The sequence below is a fragment of the Musca autumnalis genome, unplaced genomic scaffold (genome assembly GCF_047663935.1).
Source record: "Musca autumnalis isolate F117 unplaced genomic scaffold, ASM4766393v1 scaffold_1, whole genome shotgun sequence".
Classification (NCBI taxonomy): domain Eukaryota; kingdom Metazoa; phylum Arthropoda; class Insecta; order Diptera; family Muscidae; genus Musca; species Musca autumnalis.
This window is the reverse complement of record NW_027411644.1, coordinates 172,643,360-172,666,428: the sequence shown is the minus strand read 5'-3', so window position 1 is coordinate 172,666,428 and position 23,069 is coordinate 172,643,360. Positions and strand designations below refer to the sequence as shown.

General features: G+C 36.3%; 1 protein-coding gene across 11 annotated transcripts in view; it reads left to right on the top strand.

Moving 5' to 3' along the window:
- wake (ankyrin repeat and fibronectin type III domain containing protein wide awake) overlaps positions 1–23,069 on the top strand; it is a 785,047-nt gene that overhangs the window by 680,233 nt on the left and 81,745 nt on the right. The window contains exon 1 of one of the 11 annotated variants that reach the window (XM_073958967.1): positions 15,837–16,021. The exons of the other annotated variants lie outside the window; for them this stretch is intronic. Within the exon in view, the coding sequence (XP_073815068.1) occupies positions 16,020–16,021 (2 nt within the window). The 5' untranslated portion in view covers positions 15,837–16,019. Of the gene's footprint in view, positions 1–15,836; positions 16,022–23,069 lie in introns of those variants that run through there. 11 annotated transcript variants of the gene reach the window in all.

Here is a 23,069-nt window from a genome sequence, read left to right as displayed (position 1 = left end):
AATCGTGAACTAAAAAAATTAATAATCGTGTATTAAAAAGTTAATAATCGTGGATTAAAAAAATTAATAGTCGTGGATTTGTAAAAAAATATTTTTGAATAATCGTGGAATTAAAAAAAAAGTAATCGTGGATTTTAAAAAGATATTTTTTAAATAGTAATGGGTTTAAAAAAAAATATTTTTCTAATAGTAATGGATTTAAAAAATTTAATATTAGTGGATTTTTAAAAAAATAGTTTTTAAAAACTGTGGATTAAAAAAAAACATTTTTCAATAATTTTGGGTTTAAAAAAATATTTTTTTTTTAAATCGCGGAATTAAAAAAAAACATTTTTCAATAAGTTTGGATTTAAAAAAAATATATTTTTTTTATAATCGTTTATTTAAAAAAATATGGATTGTAAAAAAATATTTTTTTATAATCGTCGATTTAAAAAAAAAATGTGTTGCTATAATCGTGGACTTAAAAAATATTTTTTATAATCATTGATTAAAAAACATTTTGTTATAATCTTTGATTAAAAAAATATTTTTTTATAATCATGGATTAAAAAAATATATTTTTAATTTGGCAGTTTTGTCGAGATGTGTATTATTTTATTGTTGTAAAATAATTTCAGGTTAATCTCGGGTTTTGTTGTTTTTAAATTTTTAAAACAACAAGTTTTATTTAAAGTGGAATGTAGTTAAAATTGATTTAATTTTCATTGAAAAATATTTTATAAAAAATCCTGGATTATTAAAATATTTTTTTAAATATCGTGGATTTTTAAAAAATATTTTTTGTTAGTTAATATGTAGTATTGTAATTTTTTTTCTAATAATCTTGGATTAAAAAAAATATTAATCGTGGATTTTCTAAAAATATATATTTTTAATAATCGTTGAGTCTAATATTACCCCTATTGCATCATTAGTTATCTAATCGTGGATTTAAAAAAAATATTTTTAAATAATCCTGGATTTAAAAAAAAAATATTTTTTAATAATCCTGGATTTAAACAAAATATCTTTTTATAATCGTTTATTTAAAAGATATTTGTTAATAATCTTAGATTTTAAAAAACATTTTTCAAATAAACGATTATAAAAGAAATAATCGTGTTTAAACAAATATCTTTTAATAATCGTGGATTTAAAAAAATATATTTTTTATAATTGTCGATTTATTAAAAATATATATTTTTTAATAATCGTGGATTCGGCATGAGATCTTTAAAAGAGATGAGACTAATATGACCTCTATTGCATCATCAGTTATCTCCACCAGATTCCTCAGATCTGTTATTTTGCTCCTATTCTCGCCTTACACCTTTTTCCCCACTTCCCCCCGGTAGATTTGGTATTTGCTAAAGCACAATCTTTTCAACTTTCACGCCGACAGTGATGCCTCTTTTAATTGCATTCCTCGATGTGAAAGAAGTCTTCTCGTGGCCCTACTGAACTGAACTTCAAACATTAACAGACCTATTTCACATTCAATGATTAGTTCTGTAGAACTAGTTCCTTCATGAACTGAAAACAACCTCTACACATTTGTTCCGAAAAAGCTATAAAACATGATCAAAGCTATTGCGTAAAATAGTGATTGCACAATCATGAAACACTTTTGAATTGGTACATTTTTATTTCCAGTTCTTAATGTGTTAATTCAAGCCCACGTACATATGTTTGTTTCTTTAAATATATTCACAACTGGTACCTATTTACAAAGTATGACAAAACAAGTTCTTTTTGGCTTAAGACTTAATAAAAAACATTTTAATGCACACATTAAGAGCCATACTTTTTATCTTTCGTATAAATAACTACTACACAATATAATATACACAGTTATAATAACATACTCGTATGTATATCTTCTTCAATTTGTTATGTTTATTTATTTTTGTTAATTTATCATTAATTTAAGTTATCTAGATGTTGACTCGTCGCTCGGACTGCTGCTTAAAGTTAAAAAGATAGTAAATTGTCGTGTGTGTGCGGTTAATTTAAAATAAAGAAATGCTACCTTATTTCAGAATTTCACTGTCAATGATTGCGGCGTAATCAGTTATTTTTACTGCTACTGTTCGAACGTGATTTTCACATTTTTTAACAAATTTGGAGTTTTTGCCAAGAAATGTTAACCCAAACAGTTGTGCAAATTTCATTTATTTATTTGTGCGTATGAAAACGTGTATTACATACACACCGGCTATATGGTTGGTGGAAGAACTTTTACTTTTATTTCATGGTTTGTTTAACATGCAGTTTCTAGACGTTATCGATAAATACAAGCGTGGCGTTTAAACAGTGGTCGTTCGCACTATCAAATTATTTGCAACTTTAAGTAGAGTGAGTGAATTTAAAAATGAGTTAGTCAAGTAAATATGACATATCATCCGCAGGCATAACAACGAAAAATCACATTACCAAATAATGGGTTTATACAGAGCTTTTTGGTAGTAAAAAAACCAACATACCAGACCATTAATATAACAAGGACTAGTCGCACAAAATAAGTAGTTATCGACCACTAAAACTCGATACGTAAGTTGAAGTAAATCAGTTGTTCTATTTTTAAAATATTTGAAGTGAATAAAGCTATTTTCAATTTTACCACACTCCACACTTTTATTTTGCCTCTTGTACGCTGGTTGAAATCCCTGAGTGAGAACATGGTATGCAAAGTAACTGCCCATTTGGTTGATAAATGTCTTCTAGACTTTCAAAATATCTTAAATCTAGAAGTACGGTTACGCAAAGGCTTTATAAAAACGTGCTGAAAATTGCTTCTGCCTCCTGGGAAGCCAAACTACAGGATTACAACTGCTTTGAGTGAAGAATGTAACAAAGGCATTAAAAATCGGGTGGTACAATTACATGGCCGCTAAGCAAAATATGAGCTGATGCTGTCCTATAAGGCCCATTATCACCCACAGATACAGCTGATTTTGTGCAAAATTTCAGCAACATAATCAATTAGTTTGGAAGTCATATATAATAAAGATCTGGTCTATGGTGGACTTCCAAAGTCTACAACCGCTTTGGCGTGGCTAAATTAATTCGTTTGCCTTTATACGCCTTTGGCAGGAGATTTATGTCCCTGTAGATGGCACATATCCTCGGTCTCACTTTTGCTAGGTAGTACACGTTTAATGTCGTAGTTTGAGATTGGTTGCGGGGTATCTTAATCGCCGCCTATCTTTTGTACCAGGAGATCACATCTTTTCAGATTCTTAGTACGATTTTTGTATCAGTTACCAGATTCCCTTCAGTATCTTCGTCATGGTCATCAGTCGAATGCTCTACCCTGTGGTAAAATTCGGAGTTCATTCTGACTCATGTACATCTCGAGTTTCTAGCGCTCACTTTTCTCTTTTTGCTGTTTTGTTTGGCTTTCAGGTCAGAAATTGAAAAACAATAGATTTTTTGTTTTGTTTTGTTTTTAATTTTTATTTATTTCTTCCAATATTTCGATCATCGTCCATGATCATCATCAGAGATTTCTTTAAGTTTCAAATGAAAGAACAGGTAACATTTAGTTATATAAATGTATAAACAAAAATATGTACGAAATAATTACATTTTATATTTTTCTGGTTTTACTAATTGCCACTACCCATTCTCACTTGATCACAACTCATTTTCGACTAACCAAAGTTCTTATGTTTCTCAATAATGTCTCGGTATATTTGAGCACAGTGCTCTGTGTCCATCTTGTAGTTTATTCGGGTTTCCACTGGTACATTTATTATGTGGAGCATTTCCAACATGCATCTTCGTCTGCCATTCGTTTCTCGAGTTAGTATATCGACATTCTTGAAGTTTGGTGTGCGCCCAGTTGTGCTGCAATGGCCGTCACTTTTGTCTTGTTCTTTCATTTTATACCCTCACCCAGTAGGCTACCGAGTGTAGCTCTCCACAAAGCCTCCAAATATATTTCCAAATTCGAAGATCCACAATTATGGGCTTCACTTCCCTCTTAGGGAAGGGGACTCTTAGGGTTGAGGACTACCTTACACGTCAGCTGGTGTATTGGTCGCAGCACTGGGCTGAGAATGCAACTCCACACCGAACGAAGTTCTACCCACGATATGGGTCCAAACCACAACCGCTGCGTTGCAACTAATGGGTTCCTCACCATAGTCAGGCTAGATCAAGAGATCTAGCGGATCATGACTACCGCGGTACTAAAAGTCTCCGGTCAAACTGTGTAGTCAAGACTACTACCAGTTTTTGTTACATACAATGCGGGACTGGTCACAGAAAGTGAGTAAGATTAGACACGATCGGGGAATGGAAAGAGTGCAACACTGCGGGGCCCAATTACCTCTTCCGCTCTGAAGCTGGCGAACGGCAACCGATTAAGTTTGAAAGTGCTCCGACAAGATCTAAAAGATCTGTGATGGCATGGTGGAGATTTAAGATTACCCAATTCTACGTACCACCTGCGGTACTGGAAAAATTACCTAAGGTCAGATCCCGTAACGGAGTTACTTGCAGTTTCGGTCCCATGCAACCATGGTACTGGCAATCCCCAGTGGCAATATACGCTTTTAAGCCTATATAGACCCAAGGAAACAACATTAAGACACAATGACCTGCACTAACGTTTTGCAAAGCTGAACTCCCTATTGCCAAAGTTCCAAGACCTGAGCTAGTGGATAGCACTTCACACACATCCCATTGGTCATCAATACTGGTAATACCCATATAATAGAGGTTACTGAAGTCTTTATAATGAGAACACTCATACAACACATGCAGCCAGTCTTCGACTGGAGCCCCACAAGTGCACGATGAAGTGCCAGAAAGGTTTCTGCTATGCAAAGATTCATTGAGATGCCCATGCCCAGTTAACAGGAATCCCAGTTGAAGGCCGAAACCAAAATCGGGCTTCGTCACGGCAAAAGTAATATCCGGGATAAATCTGAATGTTACTCGACTATTTTCTCACTCGTTCCATCTAGATTGTCATCCAGAGATTACGAACACCCCCAGCCGCGCCTTGCGATCCAAGTCACCGAAACTCTCCATACCTTATACTCGCAAATCAGTGGAAACAATGGGTAGACTTTTCTTGGATAAAAATGACACGTTTGACAAGACCTGCATAGCCTCAGTGCGGCATATAAGGAGACATACCAGCATCATGATCTGCATGATCTGATGAGATGAGTATCTGCACATTTTCTCTTTGAGCCGATTATCATCATCTCACCCATTACAAGAGACCACGACCATCGAAGGTGACACTTGGATGCTAGACAATCTACCCTTAATTAGCATTGTCACACATTTCTCTCTCTATCCCTCTCTCTTGCAAATTAGAAACTAATTCTAGTAACCCTATTACGAACAACAGACATCATTCTGGAGCCCAAATGTTCCATCTCAGAGCGAGATTGAGCCTCAATCAGAATGAGCAAATTATCTGCATATTCACAGACATTGCAAAGCGAGTCAAATTGTTGCAGTAGTGGATGCATCATTAGGTTCCAAATAAATGGACCCTGTGGACAACTCCGAACAACATCAGTGCAAACTCCATTGTTTGTATCAATAGAGCAAGTCACCTACTTTCTGTAGGTCAAAGTCAACAAATATTCCCAAGACACATTGACTCGTAATCTCATCCACATATCGCTTTAAATGCAATCGTGCGTCTTCTACACTACGGCCTGGTTTAAAACTTGCCTTAAAAATTGCCATTCCGACTCTGCCTCTCCTTAAGCCGATGCAATATTTTCCTCTTCCAGAACTTTGCCCAGTACTGAAAGAAGACTGATGCCACGATAAGATCAAGGATTACTCCTGAACTTATCTGGCGACTTCAGAAGGGCGATAACGGATTTCCACGCTCGAGGGAAAACACCCACACTAACACATTTATTCAGCAATGACTCTAAGAAATCCTGAATGACCCTCCAGATGAATTTACATATCTCTCCGGCCGGACGCTTTGATGCGATGAATCTGTGTCTCATCGAAATAATGTTTTTAGAACCCAAGTATGTTTGGAAAACTTCAATTTACAGCTTGTTCGGTTAAAATTTTTAGTTAAAATCCTCAAAATGCCGAAAATCGGGAGTACCGTTATATGGGGGCTATTCCAAAACATGTACCTACATTGACGATTTTTGGTGGAGAGGTTTGGGGACCACTGATAACCTCCAATGTCAAATTACAAATTACGGTCAAAAAATTTAGCTAAAATCCCCAAAATACTTTAAATCGAGGGCTATACCAAAACGTGGACCTATCTTGCCAAATTTAGTGGAGAAGTTTTTTGGTCATTGCGAACCTGAAGTGTCAAATTTCAGCTAATTCGGTCCAAAAATGTAGCTAAGTCTCAAAATTATTTAAATCGGGGGCTATACCATAACGTGGACTTAGGTGGGCAATTTTTAGCGGAGAAGTTTTTTGGTCATTTAGAATCTCCAATGTCAAATTTGAGCTAATTCGGTCAAAAAATGTAGCTGAAATACTTTAAATCGGGAGGTGCCGTTACATGGGGCCCTTACCAAAACTTTAAATCGAGAGGTAACGTTATATGGGGCCCCTACCAAAATGTGGATCTATCTCCTCCATTTTTGGTGCAGAAGTTTTTTGACTTCTTGAAACTCTAAGTGTTAAATTGAAGCCAAGTTGGGCGGAAAATGTAGCTAAAATCTTCAAAATACCTTAAATCGGGAGGTACCGTTATATGGGGCTATACCAAAAAGTGGGCCTATCTTGACAATATTTAGTGGAGCAATTTCTTTGCCATTGGGATTTTCAAATGTCAAATTTGAGCTGATTCGATCAAAAAATGTGGCTAAAATACCATAACGTAGACCTATCTTGACAATTTTTAGTGGATCAATTTCTTGGCCATTATGAACCTCAAATGCCAATTTTCCGCTAGTTCTGTCAAAACTTTTAGCTAAAATCCTCAAGAAGCCTTTAATCGGGTAGTACCGTTATATACCAAAACGTGGACCTATATAGCCCAACTTCGAACTTGCCCTGCCTATGGAAAAACACACACGGGTGCAACATTTTAGCGATCTGTTTCAAATATCTGTTTCAATTGGCTAGATTGTCTTAGAATTTTATCCTTATCAAGAATATAGATACTTTCTAGGGTTGCAAATTATTAGTTCGATGTGTTACAAACAGAAAAAAACAAACTTAATATACCCTCCATACTATAGTGGAGGGTATAAAAAGTTGAGAGTAAAGTCGAAAAGTCATCACCTTAATACCCAGCCTTTCCTAACATAGCAAAACCGATGCTGAGCTCGTAATATCTTTTTAAGGAATATTTTCATTGGCGACATTACTTTACAATGATTTGGTGTTTTTAAGGATTTTCAGAGAAAAGGAAGATCAGATCAAGTGGAGAGTGGAGTGGATGTAAAATTTTCATATTTGTGTTGTTTATGAGATTTTAAGTTAACAATCCACTTTTTCAAGACACTGTGCCAAAAGTAAAATAGTACTTCAACAATTTCCGTGTACGATTTTGCTAATTCTTACTACACAGTTGATTACATTTCTACTTTTTCATGACAACTTTTAGGTTACTGAAGGTTAAACGATTTTTCGTATCATTTAGCAGAAATCTTATGGTACACATACTTTATGTTTTTGAACCTATTTTTGTTGTGCATCCCACGCAATCTCAATTATCCACATCAGTGACAACACATAGCTACCGATGCTCTAGCTAACCACCCACCTTTCCAAAAGCACGACTTTTATGACATTTTTTTTTTTTTGATTTCTTATGTTATGGGTAAGAAGAATTGGATATACGAATTTTGAAGTTTCTTAACTTTTTGTTTTGTTTAGCGTTGATGTTAAGAAGTAAAAACAGAATTTTTCAGAACGTCATAAAGTTACGCATTCAAAACATGTGATGTGAAATAATGGGAAATATTTTGGTGAACATGTGTTACGTTGTTTGAGAGGAAATTGCGAATGAAGTATATATTGAGATGTAGTGATTTATGCGACATAAATGCCGGGAGATCATGATCCTTTTTTAATTATTTGTTTTTAATAAGGTGTATTTACAAGATAATAACTTATCTTAAAAGTGAGCTCTACATTGCTCTTTAAATAAAATTTCTCATTAGTGATAAAAAATTTTTGCTAGTCGAATGTTTTCGCCAATTCTCCGAAAATAAATAAAAGATTCTTTATAGCTTGTGAGAATACAATAAAAACAAAGAAAATACCTAAATAAAAGTACAAAACTTTGCATAATGAATAATAAAAGTTTCCTTATTTGTTTGCCTTTCATGCGGAAAAGCATAGCAAATGCCGCAAAGAATACCCCCACATGTCTTTTGGTACTTAAACTCAATTGGTGTTTCCGTTTCTTACACAAAATTATGTACCTACTAACTAACGCCGACCATTACGACGCTCGTTGGGGGTAGTTAAAGAAAACGGGACAATATAAAAACCTCCCCCTCTCTCCCATCCATCCACCACTTATTGCAAACACTTAGTTCACCTTATTGTGAATCTATGTGATTTAACAAATGTACTACATACGAATATCAGTTCATCTATTTAAACCAGGCATGACCAAAAAGAGAACTGAGAAAATGTGAATGTATTCAGAATATTGTCAACTTATAACAGTGTGTTAGTAAGTTTGTATTCACGCAATCTATAAAACAATAACAAATCAAAACGTTTGTTCTCTTTTGTATGCTCTTTCTGTGCATTCGGGTCGTGTGTGTGTAAATTGCCGAAAATCATCGGCACCGCCGTGCCAAATGTGACCATGCTTGATTTAAACTGCCATAAGCAATAAAGCATACGTTTGTTCGCTTCGGACAACTTAAGGCCGCAATGTTTTACTTGCAAAATATGTAAATGTATGTTATCGCGACACAACAACAACAGCAGCCATGACAACTAAATGTTGAAACAAAAAATCCCAATGGACGTACGAATTATAGGAATGGCAAGCAAATACCCATAAAATATGTTTGACTTAAACACCGCCGCCATGCCGTCATAGGACGCGATAGTAGTCCACATATCCGAATATCCGTAAGATACATTTCATTTGTGTACTCACACTTTAAGCATTTGTCATTTAAGTAAGGAAATGGCACATGTACAGAGCATGTTTTTCTTGATGGATGTATATTAGATGGGATCGGAATGTTACGCCTAAAATGCAAAATTTTCAAAATAAATAAAATCAGCTGAGCCAGGCTGAGGTTTGAATCCACGTCCTTGAAAAACACAAGGACAAAAAGTGTTGTCACGGCGTGTTAGTGTTCAGAGCCAAACTCATAACTTTCAAGGCTATGCTAAGCGTTTGTCATGAAAGCCATAAAATGACTTAAAAAACACATTCAGCACTGTAAAAAAAACTGCATTTGAAAGAGTAAAAGTTAGATGATAGCGAAGCCGTCCCACATCCGATATGTCTGAGGAGCCTTCTTTACCAAAAGGCGAAACATGTCATGTCACATAGTGGTGGGTGTGTGGGTTCGAGCCGTCGGCATTCCTTTTTCAGATGTATTATTAATCATTAAGCTCGATTTCCAATAAGAAATTAATTAAAAAAAATGGAAATTTTTGAAAAACGATTTTCTAGGATTTTTTTGAAAAGCCTTAATATATGTGATCATACGACCTATTGAGAGGCATCTTTGGTGAAATTTATGCTGCCATTTAGTCCACAATCAGAATATAATAATTATATTGCAAGTTCATTGTAGAAATTTTGAAATGTCGACCTATTGAGGGCCCCATAGGCGAAATTTATCAGAAAATAAGAATTTGAACCTGTACTTCATTGTAGAAGTTTTGAAATATCGACCGTAACTAGTTCACATGCTCCTTTCAGCGAATCGTTCAATTGAACTACTTACTTCTGGAAATTGAACAGCAATGCAGCCAAAATGAAGACTGTGTCGATTCTATCCTAATACATTAGAGGTCACGATTATATTCATTTATCGCGCTCTTTTATAGACAAGCGGAGGAAGGCCAAATTTTGGACCAAATCGATTCATTCGTTTGAGGGTTATCGTGAACTTCAGTCACTACACATGGTGCCAAAGGGGTTTTTACGGCTTTCGGCCCATTAACTTGCCACTGAAAAAAACTTGTACGGTCGCACACAGGTCGACAAATTCCAAATAATCAACTTTTGGCTGTAAATAGCCGCAAATCTTGCTGATAAATGCATGGAAAATGTAACCTAAATCCTCAAAATAGCAAATCTTGGGCAGTACAATTATATGGGGGCTATATCAAAACGTTGCCATATGTTCACAATTTTTGGTGGAAAAGATATATAACTACCCAGAACCTCCAATGCCAAAATTCAGCTTATTTGGTCTGAAAATATGGACAAAATCCTCAAAATATCAAATATTAGGAGGTACCGTTATATGGAGAAAATATCAGAACGTAGTCTTATGTCCACAATTTTTGATGGAGAATGTTTGTGTCCACTGGGAACTCCAAATACCACATTACACCTAATTTGGACAGAAAATGTAGTTCAAATCCCCCAAAATACTGAAAATCGGGAGGTACCTAAAAGGGGCCTATACCCAAACGTGGACCTATGTCGACAATTTTTGGTGGAAAAGTTTAGTGGCCACTAGAACCCCTACCTACCAAATTGCAACTAATTTGGATGGAAAGGTTTGCTTAAATCTTCAAAATATCGAATATCAGGAGGTACCTTTATATGGCGGCTATACCAAAATATTAGCCGATGTTGTTCATATTTAGTCCATTATTACCTATGGACACATACTACGTTTGTGCAAAATTTCAGAAACATATCTCCATTCGTTTGCAAGTTATTAATTTCGCGCCGCTAGATCAGTGATTTCGACCACTGTGCGTCGTAATGGCGGCAGCGAATATAAGTGGTTGCAAAAAAAATCAAGGAAATTTGAGAACATGCCTTAAATTTTTTTGTGGGAGTTACCCGAAGTTGTGGACCGATATTGCCCATCTTCGAACTTAAACTAAGTTTGGATAAAATATTACCAAGACTAAATGTTGGAACGAAGCGGCTAATCCGTTCGAAAGTTTTCGTAGTACCATAGAGGTTTTTACAGCTTTCGGGCTATTTTCTCAGGAAGTATGGACTTGTTCTGAAAAAACTTCTACCGTCGAAATGGGGTCAGCGAATACAACAAAAATCAAAGGGATTCGAAAGCAGCTCTTAAACTGTACTTTTCCGTTCGTGTGCGAGGTTCGATGTAAAAAGTGTGGACCAAATCGTTTACTGCCTTCGAATGTTATTTTGCTCACCATTTGAGGGAAAAGTTTTGAACTTTTGTGGGGAGGTAACCGAAGGAGTGGACCAATATACTCGTATATAGATTCGCACTTAAACTAAGTTTGAACAAAAATCGGTTGATCCGTTCGAGAAGTATCATGCGCTCCACCCATCCAAACAGATGAACGAACATTGCTAATTGGACTCAAAATTGCCTGATGCTTTTTCTGCAGTATTATAAAAGCTGGGGATATCATACCCTTTTTGTGTTAAATCTGAATCAGAATTTTATACGTTATTTATCGTCCAGGCCGATTTTCGAGCATTTGTGATAGGGTTATGACTTTTTGACATTTTTTCTTAAAAATGATTTCCTGTAGTGAGAATGAATGAACTTTGTCCTATTAATGCCTAAAATAACATTCATTGCATTTTATTATAAAAAAAAGATTCCGCACAATTCACTTGAAAAATATATTTTTGAAAAAATTCTATGAAATGAAAAAAATTTTTCTCAAACAATTATTTCCTGTTGCACGAATGAATGGTCTTTTGACTATTAATGACTAAAATAACTTGTGTTCCATTTAAATTTTAAAAAAATCCCACACAAATCACTTTTAATTTTTATGATATATGAAATAAAGTTATATATAATATTAAATGATATATACATATGTTATTATACGATGATAAAATTGGGGAGAAACAAACGGCGATGTGATTTTGGTTATGTCGTGTGCCCCCATACCTTTTTTTCAGTTAAATATCTGCATACAGTGACTTCAAAAAATTGTCAAAAGTTCTGAAAAATAAAAACTATAAAAGCTTTTTGTGCGGAAGTCTTTTTATCGAATCACTTTATAATAAAAATGTTATGCAATCTTATGCTATGTTTACATTTACGAAATCCACTCGATTTCATCTGTCAAATCCATAGGTTAAACGTCAAATGAAATCCAATGGATTTCAGATGAGATTTCATTTGACGTTTGAGCTATGGAATTGACAGATGAAATCGAGTGGATTTCGTAAATGTAAACTTAGCATTAGGTTAAAACTCATCAACATATCATACAGGGATACGATGTTGTAAAAAGTACCCTAGTGGTCAACTGCGGTGGGGTTATGAGCATGATAATACTCAAATTTATACTGCAAGGTTATTTAAATAATGGAATATTTTCAATTACCTTTGTACTTTATCGACCCTAATATTATGGCTTAGACTTGGTGTTTGCTCTCAGATAATTTTAGAAGCTCAGAAGTCTTACGAAATCAAAAAGTCATTTAAAGCAGGGTCATAAAACTTTTTGTTGGAATATTTATTGATTTTATATGAAAGGTCATGGTAACTTTTACAGGTTGAGATTTGAATATAAGTGGTTGCAAAAAAAATCAAGGAAATTGGAGAACATGCCTTAAATTTTTTTGTGGGAGTTACCCGAAGTTGTGGACCGATATTGCCCATCTTCGAACTTAAACTAAGTTTGGATAAAATATTACCAAGACTAAATGTTGGAACGAAGCGGCTAATCCGTTCGAAAGTTTTCGTAGTACCATAGAGGTTTTTACAGCTTTCGGGCTATTTTCTCAGGAAGTATGGACTTGTTCTGAAAAAACTTCTACCGTCGAAATGGGGTCAGCGAATACAACAAAAATCAAAGGGATTCGAAAGCAGCTCTTAAACTGTACTTTTCCGTTCGTGTGCGAGGTTCGATGTAAAAAGTGTGGACCAAATCGTTTACTGCCTTCGAATGTTATTTTGCTCACCATTTGAGGGAAAAGTTTTGAACTTTTGTGGGGAGGTAACCGAAGGAGTGGACCAATATACTCGTATATAGATTCGCACTTAAACTAAGTTTGAACAAAAATCGGTTGATCCGTTCGAGAAGTATCATGCGCTCCACCCATCCAAACAGATGAACGAACATTGCTAATTGGACTCAAAATTGCCTGATGCTTTTTCTGCAGTATTATAAAAGCTGGGGATATCATACCCTTTTTGTGTTAAATCTGAATCAGAATTTTATACGTTATTTATCGTCCAGGCCGATTTTCGAGCATTTGTGATAGGGTTATGACTTTTTGACATTTTTTCTTAAAAATGATTTCCTGTAGTGAGAATGAATGAACTTTGTCCTATTAATGCCTAAAATAACATTCATTGCATTTTATTATAAAAAAAAGATTCCGCACAATTCACTTGAAAAATATATTTTTGAAAAAATTCTATGAAATGAAAAAAATTTTTCTCAAACAATTATTTCCTGTTGCACGAATGAATGGTCTTTTGACTATTAATGACTAAAATAACTTGTGTTCCATTTAAATTTTAAAAAAATCCCACACAAATCACTTTTAATTTTTATGATATATGAAATAAAGTTATATATAATATTAAATGATATATACATATGTTATTATACGATGATAAAATTGGGGAGAAACAAACGGCGATGTGATTTTGGTTATGTCGTGTGCCCCCATACCTTTTTTTCAGTTAAATATCTGCATACAGTGACTTCAAAAAATTGTCAAAAGTTCTGAAAAATAAAAACTATAAAAGCTTTTTGTGCGGAAGTCTTTTTATCGAATCACTTTATAATAAAAATGTTATGCAATCTTATGCTATGTTTACATTTACGAAATCCACTCGATTTCATCTGTCAAATCCATAGGTTAAACGTCAAATGAAATCCAATGGATTTCAGATGAGATTTCATTTGACGTTTGAGCTATGGAATTGACAGATGAAATCGAGTGGATTTCGTAAATGTAAACTTAGCATTAGGTTAAAACTCATCAACATATCATACAGGGATACGATGTTGTAAAAAGTACCCTAGTGGTCAACTGCGGTGGGGTTATGAGCATGATAATACTCAAATTTATACTGCAAGGTTATTTAAATAATGGAATATTTTCAATTACCTTTGTACTTTATCGACCCTAATATTATGGCTTAGACTTGGTGTTTGCTCTCAGATAATTTTAGAAGCTCAGAAGTCTTACGAAATCAAAAAGTCATTTAAAGCAGGGTCATAAAACTTTTTGTTGGAATATTTATTGATTTTATATGAAAGGTCATGGTAACTTTTACAGGTTGAGATTTGAATCCACGTACCTTATAAAGTGGGTCAAACTTTTTGTAGCATTTATCAGAATATTCCATTTTAATTTAACATTTTAATAAATTTAAGAAAAAACTCAGTAAAATTTGCATATGTAGTAAATTTTTTAAATTTTATTTTATTCAAACCTATTCAGATGAGCCAAAAAAATGAACACTTTTTTGGTACATTTTTCTTATAACAGGGATATTTTCTAAAATATGGCAACGTCGTTATGATTTTTCTTGTGAATGTTGGCATAGATAGGACTCTCAAAAACTATATAGTATGGATCTGTAATCCAAACACAACTGAAGAGACCTTAACATATACAAAGAAAAAATTTCAAACCTATTCAGGTGAGCGGGAGTGTAAATTCCGGTATTTCTTAGGAATGTAGTAAGAGTATTTTCTCAATCAAAAAACATAAAATTGGCACGTAAGAATACATCTACATATATAACCCTTCAAATTTTTAGACATTTTTAAAAGTTATTTAATAAAAATGCTTAAAAAGTCTCAAAAATGTCATTTTCATATGAAATTTTATGTTTTTTCGCAAGTTTTTTTCAAAATTGTCACACAAAACATAATTTTAGAGAGATGACGTCAAATACGGCTACACTGTTCATCAAATGGACTGCTGAGATGAAGCTTCAGCAGGTCGATGAGATAATAATTACGAGCACTAATTACTCTAAAGTTCTGGGCAAATGACAAATAGCTTCGCTGGAACTGTTAAAAATTCTTCGATTGAGGCGACAGTGATATTTTTAGCTTTAAAACCTGTTACACTAGCTGCGTTTTTCTTAACCGATTTCTATAAAACCCAAACCCAAAATTTAAAGGGCAAAGTGCAAAGAACTCTGGCCCTTAACTATCGCACAATTAAATCTCTACAGCCTTTCCGTTAGTTATTTGTGTAAAAAGTTTACCCTGCATGAATCTTATGGCCAAATGTAATTCTGGTCGCAATCAATTAAAAAGATTTTAATTCATTTATGTACACTTCACTCCCACAGTTGTGAACTCTTTCCCATAAGCCTTGCTTTCCTAGCTTCTATGATGATAAATGATACAAAAACACAATGCGTTTTGCTTTATGTTTAATTATAACAACATTTTCTACTACTCCTCCCATCGCATTACTGAAGTTGTAATTAAATCTTGGGAATTTTCCCTTTGCAAAAAAACGCCTAAATGAACAACAACAACAATGATCTCTCGACAGATAGAAAAACGGAATATGACATCAGAGTTTATGGCAACCTAGACGCCGACAATCATTTCTCAAGTCATGGATGGGTATTGTTTAAGCCCAATTTAGCAAGTTCTTAACAAATAAAAAAATATTTATTTATTTTTCTTCTCCTTCGGTGTATGTGTGAGTGAGTGTATTTATTTAAGTTAATTGCAATTTCCTTGCGCGACGACAAACAATTACGAACCGCAAAACAACAAAACTAAATTTCTTAAAAGCGGTCATTTGGATTGTGAACAAATAAATAAAGAAATGTGTGCACAGATCAAGACAAGAATCAAGCGAGAGAAACGAAACGAACAATAAATGCCAGCGAACAATGAAACGATTTAAAAGATTAGTGTACCGTAGATGGGGCCTCGACCGTGCAGCAGACGAAAGATGAAGAAGGTCAAATAAAATGTAATGACCGTAAGTTAGTTAACACATAAAATGTAAGATACAGTCATCATAACGGATGATTGTTTTATTCATATTTAATTTACCTTTTATTGTGCTAACCTTGGAGGGACAATTATTACAAGTTCATTACATTGTATTCAGTAGTGTGTGAGTTATTGCGACTTAAGTGCTGCTATGCACACTTATAATGTGTTGTAAAGGATGACCCAAAGCGTTTTTTGTCAAAGCTAAGATTATAGCCAATTTAGATATGACTTCATTAGCCGGATTTAGCACATTATCAGGTTTTATTTGCTAAATCCAACCAAAATCTACCAGATTTCCCATACAAAAATAAATCGTCGTATTGAGTGGATTTGTTTTAAATCTGGCATAAATCCTCGTATACAACTCTGTTTTTTGCAACATGTTGCTAGAAATACAAAAAGTTGCAAGCTGGCACAAGAAACAAGGTAGATGCATCGGTGAATTGCTACACTAAAAATAATTTAAAATGTAAAAAAATTGTAAACAAGGCGGAAAAATTAAATTTGTTTTGATGTACAAAGTTGATTTTAATCAACGAAGACTAATATTAACGATGTCTGAACGAAAAAATAATTCGTTTATTTATTTTAGATTGGCAAACTGCGATAAAATAATTCTTTATTTGCTCTTTAGTTAGCATTAGTAGCATAATGTGCTAAAATTTTCAGTATTAAACAATAAATTTGTAATTTTACGTATATTTTTTGAGACGAATTCAATTTAAAGAAAATTCTTTTGACGTTTCAAATTCGATCACATGGGCTGATGCATCTACCTTGGTAATTGTGCTATGAACAAAAATCAGCTGACTTCCATTTAAATCCTCCAAAATGTATATCTAAATGCAATAAGATTTGTACTGGATTTATTAAATACAGTCGAGGATTTATGGCTAGTCTAAATGAGCTATAAGTCTTTATTTAATTCGTTCCGAATTCGTGTTTCAGTCGGGTGAAAAACATTGGGATATTCCGACATTTTGCTCCGAATCGGAATGAAATCTGAATTACATATATGGGTAAAATAGTCTCCTAAGAAAATAATTTAAGAATTTGGAAATATTTTTTCGTAAGGTGCTTCCGAAATCGTTCTAACGTGTCGGAAATCCTACATTTGGTTTGTTGGGAATTACCATAATTTACTACTAGCGGTGCCAATGTTACTGACTTCCAATGTCAGCTCTCTAACTTTGGGGTCACTAGGGGTCGAACGCCGAAGATCATTTGCTAACCCTGTCGCCTCGTCTGGAAAAATAAGTTTTATTTCAGGTACTCAATCGGCTGCAGCAGTGATGATGTCTCGTAAATCCATTTCTGCTAGCCGAACATCAGAAAGATTAGACAGTTCTCTGAGGTATTGATTGGTGAATTCTCTGAATCCTTGCCAATTGGCTTTCCTATGGTCCCAAGGAAAGTACTGAGTTCAGGGGTTATGAAGTCGGGTGGCATGAGTATACCTAGCAAACCAATTTCCAAAATCGGTACGAGCTTCAGGTTGTAACGTGACAAATGTTACATACATGCAACAACTCCTACGGTCTTCCCCTACCATCATAGAGGCAGTGAATCAGCATGCATTCAACAGCACCTCCTTCTACCCCAGTCATATATTGTAATCAATGCAGAATAATTCTCATTCACATCATACCAGCTGAGCATTAAGTTTTTTTTAGTTTTCGTCGTTGAAGTCAGTTTGCTACTGCTGGGGGCTTGCTATTCACCAAGGTGGGGTATTGGTAGTGTTTGGAAGGGACTACCCATTGTGGCTGTCCTATTGACACGTTGCACACAGTGAATTCTTGTTTACTGTCCCACACAGATACTTCGGTTTTCCGCCCCACACCGAAGCTTCAGCTTTCCGTCCCACACAGATACTTCGGTAGTCTGTCCCTCACAGGAACCTGGGTTCCCTGTTTATAGAGATACGTAGTAGTTTGTACGAGACCGTAGCAGTAGCTTTAGTAGCGTTAGCTAGTTATTACATCGTCGTACCCAATCATCAAAGGCCGAGCTCCCGAACTCCATCAAACAGTCGTTCCCGATTATCTCCAGACGAGTTAACGACCATCGTCGCCGAGTTTCCGAATCCCAGCCGTCATCAGCCGAATAATCAGCAATCAACACGCTCCCGATCATCGTTAAATCGTAGAACCCGAACGCCAGCCAGCTTCGTCTTCACGACCAGCCCACAACCCAACTGTCAATTAAGATCGTCGTTCCCGATCAGCGTAGAACCCGATCATCAACGTAGTTCGTCATTAAAGAACATCGTCAGTACTGAAACATAAATCAACCCCATCATTCCTGATTTCCCCTATCACCTAGTTACCCCTATCACCGGCCTAACTACAAGCATTCTCAAGCCTATCAATATCGCATTTCATTGAAGAACATACTAGTATAAGATCCGATTGAACCCCTAGAAGGCATAAAACTCGTATTTTATTTCGTAAGGTTTAGTGGGTCCTTATGGAGACCCTGGACGCTACTGGACTTACCTCAGCCGACGAAAAAACCACGCTATAGGATGCTACGTTCGATTTCGGACATTTGATTTTCTGGGTAGAGAGATGGTCACGTCATTCGTCAGACCAGAAGGCACGATAGATATGACAGGCGAACTATCCTCTAATTCTTGTGGGAGCATCCCTCTTGTTGTTGTAACAGTATTTATATGTTTGTATGTTCGTTTTGCTGATTAATCTGACTCTGGGTCTATCTTCAGTTCACATCTAGGCTTCGATGGGATGTAACCACAGATCTACTGGAGTTAGTTGAGTAATTTTGGCAGGACGGTTCAAAAGGTGCAGTATGTCGTTTGCTGGGGTATGCTGGGTAGATTTTTTGCACGGTATCATCGATCCTTGTCCTATAGGAATTCAGACTGCTGCACCATCCCGAACGTAGTTGAGCCAAAACTAGTCTGCTTTGTCGTGACAGCTTGCGCTCCACAGCTGCGGTAAATGGGGGATGTTCTCTGAGACCGCATTCACACGATAGTTGTTTATGGCATCGCGACTGCATCCGCGTGAAAGCTATTTAAACCTGCTTGATAGGCTTGTTGATCTAGGAGTTCTCTAGTTCTAGATCATGAAGATCCCTCCTGACATGCTTGGGTGGGTCCTATTCACCATATGGTGATAACACGGTAACACCCGAGCAACTACTGCAACGAAAGCATGTCATTGTGTTGCTGTACTGGAAGATTCTTTGTCTGCTCATGTAGGTGGTCCACTGAAGACATGAGGAGGCACCCTGTTACAGTCCTCAGGGCTGCATTCTGACAAGTTTGAATATTTTTGGCGCCGCATAGCTTACCACAGACCGACTTATAGCGTTATAAGTAGTCAAGAAGGGTTCTTTATCTGCACCCCAAGTGCTGCCGACTAACAACTTGAGTACCTTGTTCCTTTATCTCAGCTTGTGGCAGATAGCTGTGGCACGCGCGGACGACATGAACATACTGTCGAATTGGACCCCTAAAATTTAGGGGTAATTGGTGGTCAGAATTCTGCTACCATCGACCATGACATTCATCTCTGTTCTCACCTCTGCCGTTCATGTGGTGAACAGCGTGGTCGTAGATTTAGTGGCGGGGAATACGTTACGATCTCAATGTCGTCTGCAGAAGGCGGAATACAGCAGAGGTAGAGGTTAAAAAGTCCCGGAGATATCACCCCACCATGGGGTACTCCTTGTCTCACTCTACGGGGCTTGGACTTCTTGTTCTTGAATTTCTCGTACGACTGTCGTTCACACATAGTTGTTTCAATTCCAACGTTTTAAACTTGGCCGGAGGGTTGTTCGCTCGATGTCCTCAAACAGCGTGGAGTGTTTAACAGTATCAATGGCTTTGATAAGTCAAGCGTCACCATCACTGATCTATCACACGGCTTGATCTGGTTAAGTCCTCGACTAATATGTGGGGAGATGGAGTGCAGGGCTGCTGTTGCACTGTGCTGCTTACGGAACCCATGTTGATGAGCGATCACTGGATGGCTATTTCTGATTCTGGGGAGGACTAAATCATCAAGGGTCTTTGTTACGGGCGACAAAAGAGAAATAGGTCTATACGATTCACTTTCGCTGGCATCTTTGCCTGGCTTTGGTAGCGGGACTACCCTGCGCATTTTCCAGACTTCGGGAACGATGTGGGTGAGAACTTTTGTGAGATACTCAACGACACATCCAGCTGTTTCAGTATTACCATCAGTAACCAAAGCTTTGGATGATTTAGCGTTCCTGATGAAAATCGCAGCATTATCATCCTCGGCAGGAACAGATCTAATGCGATGTATTGCTCCTCTCTTTGCCATGTCTACGGACCAGTGAGGGCAAGGTTTCCAAACGTGACTGAGATCCTATCTTCCTTCTTTCCAGGGTCACCGATCAACTTGTTAACTTTCAGTGTTAACTCCCTGACTCTGGTGTCACTGGGGTTAGCACGAGAAGCTCGCCACGGTCATTTGCTTATCCCGTGGCCTCTGCTGGTTCTGCTACCCGAACATCCGAAGGGTTGGCCAGACCTCTTAAGTGGCGATTAGTGAACTCTCTGAAACTAGGTCAATTAACTTTTCCATGTTTGATGAAAGTGCGGCGTTCAGAGATGATGAAATCGGGCGGTCTACTGATGGAGACAATTATGTGGAGATGGTCTGATGCAAGAGATACGACGGGTTGTAAGATGACGTCGTTTGTCAAACCAGATGATATGATGGTATTGTCTTGCGAACTGTGGCACTCTTAGCTAATTTTGGTAGGGGCGTACTTATTTACCGTGCAAAACGTAGAGCTATCAATTTGCTCAGCCGGCACCATACCCCTCTGGTCGTTTCCGAGGACCAGACGGTTGTGACCTACCAAAAGTGGGCTAATATTGATCTGGAGTACAGCTATTTATCGGCGGGATATATATTAGTACAGCAACTTTACCTCAGCAACTCTATATACATATACACAAGTTTGTACACATGGGATACGCTCAAGCGTCCTCGTTAACGGCGCAGCTAGGCAATGTGTCAAGCAGGCGTTTTCTTATCCGCAAACCGTAGGCAAGACCGGAATCAGTCAGCATGTTCAGCACTTCTAAAAACCTATTTAGCATTAACATCCTAGAGGGAACGAGGCGATACTTCTCTCAACACTCCTACATGGCCTAAAATCGAACTTGTCCAAAACTTTGCAGTCGCTGCTGAAAGCCAATGAGCAACTTTTAAGAGAATAATCGTTCAGTTCCAATAGCCTAGCGAATATTCGGATTCCAAGCTTCAATTTCAAATAAAATTTTTGGCAATAAAAATGTCATTTGTATTCGGAAATAGCAGTTAGTGAATTACCTCCTTGCAAAAAAATCGTATCTAAGTTCCCCGTTTCGGTGTCCCACCCATATAAAGGTATCTCTCGGTAAAATATAAAAGTTTAGTCGTGTGCAGTCTATTAACTCAAGTAATTTCAACCGCTTAAAAAATATTCCTCAGGTAGTGAGAAACCAGTTCCTTTGGCTCTCAAATAGTCATCTGATCTAAAAATACTCCTTCTTTATTTATTTCAAGCATTGCCAATTTACCATTTTGTTTAACCTTTCTCTTCTACCCTCCTCCCATTTATACCTTATTCTCTAACCCTTTTTACTAATTTGTCAATTGTTATTTATCGGCTTTTGTTCAAAGCAATGAAATCCGCCAATTGTTATATTGTTTGGTTTTGGTTGGCTAACGACTTTCCCTTTCTTTGGTTTGTTTAGTTGTTGGACGATTGGGACTAACACATAATTTCGTTACTACCTTTTATGGGAATCGAATGAATGGCTTTTGGTTGGTTTGTGAGAAGACAAAAAAAATTGAAAATATTACCCAAAATTAACCGAACCTTAACTTTTTCTTGATGGTTTTGGCATTTGGTCTACCATTGCAACCAGCCACAGCTCCTCCTTCACAGAAAGCAAAAGATTGCAAATAAAAAGAACTCGTTGTAGACACTACAAAAAAACTTTTCTTATTTAGTGTTAGCCCGTTCGTATTAAGTACCCCTTAAAGGGTCCTTTGGTTATAGTGGTTGCTGTTGCAAAACTTTGTTAGACAAACGAAAACCCAAATGGGAAATTTACATAGCATTATGCCATGAATATTTTTGCAACATTTCCCACAATCAGACCTGATGACCCAATGGCCAACATTGATGGAGACCTCAAAAACAACAATTCGAATAGCCCCCTCTCCTTTTCTCACCAATGCAAAAGGCAGTGAAATGAAATAACAATAAATATCTAAAATACATATAAAAATTTATTGATAAATTATGAAAAGCAAACAAAACAAAAACAAACAAAGCAAGTGTATGGACAGACAGATAGAAAGAAGAACGTGACAAGAACGCCAGACACTGAAGCGACATTTAAAATAACCTTAATGCCTTACCACACTCCCAATTTTATTAAGAAAGTGAAAAGAAGCTTTGGAAAAAGTTAAATCCACCCAAAAGACGCAGAGAACTTTTTTGTCCTATGGGATATTGACAGTGGCGTTAGGGATTTGTTTGTCATTTCAACAAACAGTCCTTCGTCTTTATTTATGCAAAACTGTTTATGAACCTTCGTTCAGCTGTGCTGAGATTATTTCAAACAAATTCATAACGGCGTGTGCTGCTTTCAAAAATGGAGTGGAAATTTGCATAAAAACTTTTATGTAATCACAAAATAATAGCCGCCATAATGAGTGGAGGAATATTTTGTAATGTTTTTTTTTGGATTGCTGTCTCTTAAAGTGTGGAGGCGTTTGTGGGGTGTAAACACGTAGGCATGTTTTGTCGGTATGTTACAAGTAAATTTCGTGTTAAAAGCGGAATGTCATTTTAAGAAATTTTTAATAACTACACAATTCTTATTGTTTCTAAAAATGATTGCCGCAAGCAAAATTGCCTAAAGTAAATCCCACCACGCACAGTGCGAAATATGACCACTTTAGTGGAACTTTACTCATAGCTTTTGATGCAAAGGACGTAGGATACTAAAATGTTCCAAAAAT